At 42.1% G+C, this 9,085-nt stretch overlaps 1 protein-coding gene across 1 annotated transcript in view; it reads left to right on the top strand.

The window, feature by feature from the left end:
- The window catches only part of LOC100542173 (nucleolar RNA helicase 2), a 9,687-nt gene extending 652 nt beyond the window's left edge, over positions 1 to 9,035 (top strand). Inside the window, exons 2-15 of the mRNA XM_010714512.2 lie at positions 7 to 78; positions 305 to 380; positions 887 to 1,065; positions 2,413 to 2,530; positions 3,173 to 3,358; positions 3,603 to 3,748; positions 4,005 to 4,154; positions 5,353 to 5,514; positions 5,957 to 6,076; positions 6,551 to 6,624; positions 7,291 to 7,450; positions 8,231 to 8,365; positions 8,498 to 8,542; positions 8,808 to 9,035. Of these exons, the coding sequence (XP_010712814.1) occupies positions 7 to 78; positions 305 to 380; positions 887 to 1,065; positions 2,413 to 2,530; positions 3,173 to 3,358; positions 3,603 to 3,748; positions 4,005 to 4,154; positions 5,353 to 5,514; positions 5,957 to 6,076; positions 6,551 to 6,624; positions 7,291 to 7,450; positions 8,231 to 8,365; positions 8,498 to 8,542; positions 8,808 to 8,981 (1,797 nt within the window). The 3' untranslated portion in view covers positions 8,982 to 9,035. The remainder of the gene's footprint in view (positions 1 to 6; positions 79 to 304; positions 381 to 886; positions 1,066 to 2,412; positions 2,531 to 3,172; positions 3,359 to 3,602; positions 3,749 to 4,004; positions 4,155 to 5,352; positions 5,515 to 5,956; positions 6,077 to 6,550; positions 6,625 to 7,290; positions 7,451 to 8,230; positions 8,366 to 8,497; positions 8,543 to 8,807) is intronic.
- The last annotated feature ends 50 nt before the right edge of the window (positions 9,036 to 9,085 follow it).

Consider the following 9,085-nt stretch of genomic DNA (forward strand, 5'->3'; position numbering starts at 1 on the left):
GCGGAGCTGAACGGGTCTGCGCCCGCATCCGGACACGGCGGGGCACCCGCGGCCGCGGAGCCCGACGGCGACGCTGAGGTAACCGCGGTTCGTGATACCGCGAGGGCCACTCCGCTGCCCGGCAGCGCCCGGCAGCACGCGGCTGCTATCCCTGCTGTCCGCTCCTCTGCCGCTCCCTGCCTGCCCACGTTTGGGTCTCCTAGCGCAGATGAGGCAGACGCAGAGCTTTTCTGGTGTGGCTGTGTAGGTTATGCCATTTAGTTACCTTTTAGGACTAATAAGTTGTTTTTTCTTCTCTTCCTAGGAGCTGACAGAAGAAGCCAGAGAAGGCGCATTCTCCAATTTTCCTCTCTCCCAAAACACCATCAACCTGCTCAAAGGTTTGTTAAGAAGAGCCTTCTGTAGGTGTTTGCCCAGGACTGTGCTCTGTTATTTATACAGGCAGACTGAAGCCGAGGGTTAATTTCCGAAATCATCCTGCGTTTATTGTGCTGTGATGACATGCGTGTGAGCAGCCACTGTAGATTCAGAGATCCTGCTGTTATTAGTAGGAACCAAGCTTCTGATTTGCTCGCTTTCAATCTGGAGTTTATTGTTTGGGGTAGGGATGAAAACAAACAGGTGTGTTTTTCATAGAATTATCACAGAATGGCTTGAGTTGGAAGGGATCCTTAAAGACCATCTAGTCCAACTTCCCTGCAATGAGCAGGGACACATACAGCTCATCACGTTGCTCAGAGAACTCGTACCTGCTGTGGAGCACAGGATTTGATGTGATCTGTATTAACATGCTCAGTCCAGTTCTCAGTTAGGGCTTCAGATGGTTAAGTCAGCTTGCGGGAGATTCAGCACTGCTTAGTGAAACCTCTTTGGATTTACCTTACAGCTCGAGATGTAAAATACTTGTTTCCTGTGCAAGTGAAGACTTTTCAGCCCATATATGATGGCAAAGACCTAATTGCTCAAGCTCGGACGGGAACTGGGAAAACCTTTTCTTTTGCTATTCCACTGACTGAAAAGCTTCAGAGTGTCTCACAAGATGAGCGAAGAGGCCGTTCACCAAAGGTAATTTATTAAGGGTTAACACCAAAACCTTTGAGTATGGCAAAGCAGATTTTTTTTTATTGCTTTGAGGATTTTTTTTCTCCTTTGTTTGTGCTTGTAGTTCTGCATGCTTTGCTTAAATCAGTACATACAATGTGTCAGGCTTCAGACACCAAATTCCCACACAAATAAAGTGTGTATACTTCATACTGAATAGTTGCTACAATCTACACTTATGTTTTCTTTAAAGTTAATAACAGACAACATACATTTTAAAATACTGTTGTCTGAAAGATTTGTAGGAGTGAATTTAATTATTTATCACTTTGTTCTTAAAATGTGGGTGAAAGGAGAGATGCTGTAGGAAGGCAGGTGGGTGAAGATGGAGGGTATGTGGCCAGGCTGTTTCATGCTGTATCATTTCAGATCTAAACCATGCCAAATTGTTCAGCATTACTTTTTGTTCTTTCACAATGAGATTTGCCTTAAATGTCCTCAGTGATGTTACTGAAATGTCTCTTTCCCCCGATGTGAAGAAAAACATTGCCATTCTGCATCTCATGTTATTTTGTAATGTTGTCAATGGTTTACGGGCTGGTTCGGCCCGGTTCTGTGACTAGCAGGGCAGAGGGATTTTGCAAAATCCGTGCCTCCAGAGAAGGGGAACAGGTGACCCCAAAGTAATTAATAACAGCGGCAACGATCTGAGGAGAAACAAAACTAATTTACTAAATATGGTATCGGAATGCAAGATAACACACCATAATACAATATAATTAGAATTGAGGCTAATAAATATCATGAGTGAGAGAATGTCTGAAAGGTGGATAGGCCTCACCACAACGCTGAGGTGAGATGTGCAGTCCAGTTCAGCAGCAGGGAGACAGGAGGAGAGCAGATGAAAAAGAGCGGACAAAGAAGTGCACATCAGGTGACTTTGCCAGGAGTTATATCTCCTCTCTGACCGCAGTGTCCCCTGGGGAATGTAGTTCTTCTCTTCCAGACAGGTACCCGGAACTTGAGCATTAACAGTTAAACTCCCAGTGCACTACATGATGTTATGATGTGGAATACTGATAACTAATAATCATAAAACCATGATAAATGGTTTTCCTTGTTTCTTCTTGCTGACTTTGAGGCAGTGATGCAGAGGTTCCAGGTATCAGGAAATGTAATTGGGATGGTGGAGAGTTGTACCACTTTTGCGATAAGTATAGCATAAAACTGAATCACAAACGAGCAAAGAAACCCTACAAAATGGTATCAGTTCTATAGCACCACTCCCTTGTTTGACTTGAAATCGAATTTTGTTCTCTGTGCCCTCTCCCAAGCGCAGCTGTGTGTTTTGTTTCTTGTCACTCCCTGCAGGTGCTGGTTCTGGTTCCAACCAGAGAACTGGCCATTCAAGTCGCCAGGGACTTCAAGAATCTCACAAGAAAACTCTCAGTGGCATGTTTTTATGGAGGAGCTCCTTATAAAGCACAGTGTAAGTAAACTCTAAAGATGGCAGTCGACTTCCTCTAAATGTATTTTATGAGTAAAATTTGCTTTTCTCCCCATCAGTTTCTCTTCAGTCAGCCATGATGTCTGTAAAGGGATCACGCAGTAGAGTTGAATTATTTTACTTGTAGTAAATCTAAATTTAAAAATGCAGTTGTAGATCTGCCAAGTACTTAATCCTCCTTGTTGCTTCTTTATTTTGAGTTTGTGTTTTGTGAGTGGTCATACACTGGCACTGGATGACTGTCCAAGGAAAAAAGGGAACCGTGTATGTGAGTGTGACTCTGTCTCCCCAGCCAGCAGAGAAAGACCTTAGCTGAAAAAAAAGCAAACTTTTTTTTTTTTTTTTTTCTGTGATAAAGCTGTGGAATTTTCTGATGCCAGCTGATTGCAGTTTAGAAATCGTAGATCTTCCTATAAACCTGCTTGTAGTGTGGATGCTATTCCTGGCAGAGTATTTGGACCACCATTGGTCTTGCTTGTTTATTACTTGGGCTGGATACTATGCTTTATTCAGAGATAATAGTGCAAGACAGTGGCTTTTTGGTACTAAGATTACTAACGTTGCTGATAGCTTTTTTTCCTTTTTGCATTCTGGCACAGTTGTGTTTCTCTCTTCTTTTTCCAGTTGATCTCCTTAAAAGTGGCATTGATATTCTTGTGGGAACTCCTGGACGGATCAAAGACCACATTCAGAATAGCAAGCTGGACCTTTCCAACGTGAAGCATGTTGTTTTGGATGAAGTTGACCACATGTTAGACATGGGCTTTGCTGAACAAGTAGAAGAAATCTTAGGATTTGCTTATAAAAAAGGTAAGTTCTAGGATCAGACATGAAGGTTTTGGCTTGTTGAAGTTCATGTTACTGTAGTTTTCCATTTTGTGTGAAAAGGATATTAGAAATGTTTTCATTCCTTATAAGTTTTCTTCTTGTAGCTGACTTCCTGTACCTATAAACTTCTCAGTTTGAGAGAGTTCACTTGCATTGTTTAGTCAGTTTGTGTAATCTCAATTGTGAGTCTCTGGTGATGGCTGAAGTTGGTGATCTTTCTTGCCAGGTTCTGAGAACAACCCTCAGACATTGCTGTTTTCTGCAACTTGTCCACGCTGGGTATATGATGTGGCAAAAAAATACATGAAAGATGAATATGAACAGGTAGACCTGATTGGAAAGAAGACTCAGAGGACTGCCACGACTGTGGAAGTGAGTGATTCTTCTGCAGAATTGTATGGGTCCAGAAAGCACATCACCCTGGGTTCCACGCTGGCTTTCTCAGCGAGGGAATGGAATTACTTTTCCCTTAATTGATACATGAATTTATAAAGCTCTTGTGTAGGGGCAGTAGTCTACAATATAAAAATAAATTAAATACAGACATCCTACAACTGAATTCATTTTGTTTCTCCTGTTCAGAGCTTAGATTTAATATGAATGTTTATTGTGCTTCTTTCCCAAACAGCACTTGGCTATACAGTGTCGCTCGTCTCAGAGAGCAGAAGTTCTTGGGGATATCATTCAAGTCTATAGTGGAAGCCATGGGCGGACGATTGTCTTCTGTGAGACAAAAAAGGAAGCAAATGAGTTGGCTTTGAATTCTGCGCTCAAACAGGTACTGGGGTCCAAATGGAGAGCAGATGACATGAACTAGATTGGAGGTTGCCATTGCCTGGATGCAGTTATTTCTCCATGTTTCTCAGACTTCTGAAATCCATACCTGAAAGCAGAGCTTTGCAGTTAAAATACCCTCTTGGTTGTGATCATGCAATTATTCCTTCAGCTTTAAAATCGTACAGTAGGGAAATGTGCAGCTTTTGCTGAACAGCCAGGAAATATTACCTCTTAATGGCACCTATTCTTTGATCAATCACTATTCAAGAAAATCCACTGAACACAGTACTGGTATGGAATGTTCTGTTGCCCTTGAAAACTCACTTCATGGTTCATTCAGGCCTCGGATGATAAATTAAGTAGGTTTTCTGTGCTTTCTTGAATTCTTACCCTCTTCTGAAGGTGGACAAAGGTGCTGGTGTATGTTTTTTTTTTTTTTTTCCCAGAGAAAAAGCTGTTTGATACAAAATACCACTAATAAATTAGTGACGGGAAGGCATGTTTAGTCGTGTGCAATCCATGTGAAAATCTCGCAGGAACAATTTTGATTTGTCTGCCTGTTAAATTCACATCCGATAACAATTTTGTTCTTCTGTCAGTATGTTACACGTTAGTTTCTTGTATTATTAAGTTCTGCTTTTGCATGTTGTTTGTTTAAATTCTGAGCTCATGATTCTGTCCTTTCTCCTTGATGAACACTCAGTCAGTCTCTGCTCCCATTAGAAAGCGATGTGGTTTGGATCACTAGGAAGGTTTGGCTATGCCCTGGATACCTTATGTCAGTATCTGTGATTGGAGTGGCTTCCCAGGGCAGAGAACAAAGCTTGTTGCTTGTTCTTTACAAGCACTACTCTAAGTAAAGTTGCTTCCGTTTGTTCCAGTGGAAGTGACTGCTCCAGTCACTGAACAACCACTGTTCCTGTGTCCGCTGTTGACAAGGCAGGCTGGAAATAGCATGTCTTCTGTAGGTATGCTACAGATAATAACATTAGGGTAGAACACCACTGCTGAGTGTTAGTGGCCCTGAGAAGGATGAAACCACAAAGTAAGATGTTCTGTATACCCTTGCTATCAGCTGTGTAATTCTTTTCAGTCACTGCACAATATATGTATATATTTTTTTAATTAAATATCTCAAGCTGTTGCAGCTGTGTTCCCCGTTAAATAAATAGTATCTGAATGATTTGTTTCACTGACAGGAAGCCCAGTCATTACACGGTGACATTCCACAGAAGCAGAGAGAAATTACACTAAAAGGCTTTAGGAATGGTGTGTTTGAGGTTCTGATTGCAACAAATGTAGCTGCCCGTGGCTTGGATATTCCTGAAGTTGACCTGGTTATACAGTGTTCACCACCAAAAGTAAGTTATTAGAGAAAATAGAGTAAAATGTTTTTTTGTTTTTTTTTTAAATATTAGTTTTTTGTCAATATGGTGGGCAGTTCCTTTCTGCATGGCAAAGTCTTTAAGTTGCTTCAGGCATTTTTTCAATATTTCTGAATCCTTTCTGAACAGCTTTAGGCTTTGTTTTGTTCCAATTCTAAAATACTCCTACAGCCCTTTTTCTTATTTTGAAACTCCATTGGAGCTTTTTACTTCAAAAAATGTTTCAACATTTTTTGTTAAACCTAGGATAACAGATCTGCAGTGGTTAGTGTGTAGTTACAAGCTTGGGTATAGAAACATATCATTCCTTAGCATTCTGAATTAGAATTTTAGCTTGCGCTTTTTCTCTCTTACACGGTATAAATGTTAGTGGTTTAAATGATATAAGGTTTTCTCATGTTAATCTGGTTTTCTGAAGGATGTTGATTCCTACATCCATCGTTCTGGACGCACGGGTCGAGCTGGCCGCGCTGGGATCTGTATTTGTTTCTATCAGAGGAAAGAAGAAGACCTTCTGAAGCAGGTTGAGCAGAAAGCGGTGAGTTCTGCTTTGGATTTAATGGAATAATCTGAGTCCTGAAGAGACAGCGGCACTCTTAGATTAGGCTGATTATGGTTGCATGAGGCCAGCATGGGAGTGGATTGACCTGAAACGTTGGCATTTAAGTGGTGGTAAATGCCTCAGCATCAGCTTAATCTATGGGTTCTCATGAGTTTGCCCAAGCTGGCAGTACTCTGTTGCTGTCAGCATGCAGACTGTAGCAGGAATGTATGAAGGAGACCATGCCTTTCATTACAGTCTTCTTGTGAATTGACATTAAGTAGCTCCAGATTAACAAAGGCAGCAACTTAAATAAAAACTTTTTTCTAGTTCTAGAAATACTTTCATTTAAGTAAAGGCTTGTTGCTGTAAACATCAAGTGAATGCACATCTCACTAATTTGACTCGGATAGAATTGAATTATGGAGTGCTGAAAATACCTTTGATTGTAATTTGTTTTCTTGACTTCAGGGGATTACGTTTAGGCGTATAGGTGTTCCATCTGCTACAGAAATAATTAAAGCTTCAAGTGATGATGCTAAGAAGTAAGTTTATCTGTCTATTCTTAAAATAGTAGAGTTCTTCCAGCAGCTTGACTGTTAATGTAAAGTTCTAAGGTTCTAATCTAAAGTTCTGCAAGTCTGTCCCTGTGTCATAGAACTCAGCTGCTTTGCCTGCAGACACTGACCATTCTTGCTAAGGTGATACCAGTAAATCTATGTGTGCTTAAATGTAGACCTTTACATAGAACTAATTGTTCTCTATATTCTTTCTAATGTTAACCTGTTCTTATAACACAAAAATCTATTGATAGCAGAACAAGAAAATTGCTGTTGTGTGAAAAAAATGAGTTTAAAGAGCAGTACTTCATAAAGCAAAGAGTTCCACTGCTCTTGGTGAATGATGAGGGTATTGTAGCCCATCCTGTGTTTCTCTGTTGTTTTATTGGCGAAGGTTGAGCATTTTGTTCCATGCAGCTCTGGTTACACTTGCTGCCCAATTGGTGAAAATTGCTTTGGTGGAGGTTTTGGTAATGGATGAGAATTTCGCAGATGTAAAGGAGATCATAAGCTGGTGTTGGATACACCTTGTATTTTAAAAGTTCAACAGTTGCTTTTAATCTGTAAACTGAAATATTTGTGTTGTCTTGAGCGTGACTGCACTTCACACTGACAGCATGCTGATCTCCACTGTTGGTTTTCAACATGCAGGTGTTTAGATGCTGTTCCTCCTTCTGCAATAGACTACTTCAGGCAGTCTGCTCGAGAGCTCATAGAGGAGAAAGGGGCAGTTGATGCCCTGGCAGCAGCTCTAGCCCATATTTCTGGAGCATCTTCCATACAGCAGCGTTCCTTACTCAACTCAACTGCGGTAAATAACATTATAACTGCTTTAACAAGAACAGAAAAAAGGATTGCTTGAGTTCTGTGCAAGTGTGGCATCTTAGCACCTTCTCTTCAGGGCCTTTCAGTATGATTTCTTAGAACTGTTAGCTCATTCTAGTTTATTTTTTGTTCTTTAACGGAACTCAGCTCCTACTGAAACTAAAGAAACTTGGTATCAGCACATTTTCTTGCAATGATATGTCAAGTAATTGTGCTGGACATCTAAGTAACTCGAGACTTCAGTGCTACAGAAGAGCTTAATTAAGGAAATTTTACAGTCTAATAGGTTGGTTCTTGCTTCCTTTCTTAGGAAGCATCTTAGATTTCTGCATATTTAAAGCAGCATGCAAGTACCTCATTTCAAAGAAATCCTGATAGGTGAAAAGTTCAGTGTTGCTTTTTCCTGATGCATTTGTGGAGAACCTGGTGCAGTTCATTGGAAATAGCACGTGTCTGGACTATGCTTTCCATATTAGTTTTTTAAATCCCTTTTGTAGCTGTGACATTCTGTATGTTTTGAATAAATGTCTCTGCTTCCAGATAAAATGCAGAAATGCTATTGGCCGTCTATATTGGTGGGCAGTCCTACGTTAAATGGATGCCTTCAGCTTCTTAAGAGGCTTTTGTTTGCTTCAATTCTGGGAAGCTGGTCTCTTAGGATTAAGTACTACATCAGAGTACCAGGTTCATTATGGTTACTGAGCTATAGGCTGCCCAAGCAAGTTCAGTTTCCTCTTACAAGTGTATTTTTCTGTTGCTCCCAAAGGGCTTTGTGACCATGGTGTTAAAGTGCTCAATAGAGATGCGTTCCATGAGCTACGCCTGGAGAGGACTGAAGGAGCAGCTTGGTGAGGAAATAGACGGCAAGATATCTGCAATGCGTTTCCTCAAGGGAAAGATGGTAAGGTAGCCCATCCTTTGGGAAGGAGGGTGGTGGCATTGGTTTGTGTGTGTGTGTATTCAATTTTATGTTCTGGGATGTGTTTTTGGAAAGAAAGTGTCACTTTATTTATTTATTTACTTGTTGCTATAGGGGGTGTGCTTCGATATCCCGGTGGACGAGCTGAGTCACATACAGGTATGTTACAGCTGGAACTTCCAGGGGTGTATGCAAAGCGAAATATATGGCGATCGTCTTACCTGAGGTTTTATACAGGGTGGGTAAGAGGATGGGGTGCGTGACGTAACAGGGATGTTGCACTGAGAGGTGGGCAGAACCATTAGGGAATTCACTCTTGCTTGCCTTTTTGCTCTATCCCTGTGGTGGGATTTGGGGCTGGGGTTGGTGCTGCCCTGCCGGGGCTGCGGCACACGCAGGGCTGACTGTGCTGGCTCTGTTGCAGGAGCAGTGGCGGGACACACGGCGCTGGCAGCTGGCGGTGGCCAAGGAGCTGCCCGAGCTGGAGGAGCAGCCGCAGGACGCGAACCGCGGGCCGTCGCGCTTTGGCAGCTTCAAGAAGAACGGCAGGTTCGGCGGCTGGAAGCAGGGCCGGCCGCCCGGCAGGGCCCTCGAGTAACCGCGGGACTGACCGTGTTTTTTACCCACGAGTAAAAGAGCCTTTGGACACTTATCGGCGTCTGTAGCTCGGGGAAGCCGCGCAGGTCGCCGTAACGGCGGGGC

Source organism: Meleagris gallopavo, chromosome 8, assembly GCF_000146605.3.
Source record: "Meleagris gallopavo isolate NT-WF06-2002-E0010 breed Aviagen turkey brand Nicholas breeding stock chromosome 8, Turkey_5.1, whole genome shotgun sequence".
Lineage (NCBI taxonomy): Eukaryota > Metazoa > Chordata > Aves > Galliformes > Phasianidae > Meleagris > Meleagris gallopavo.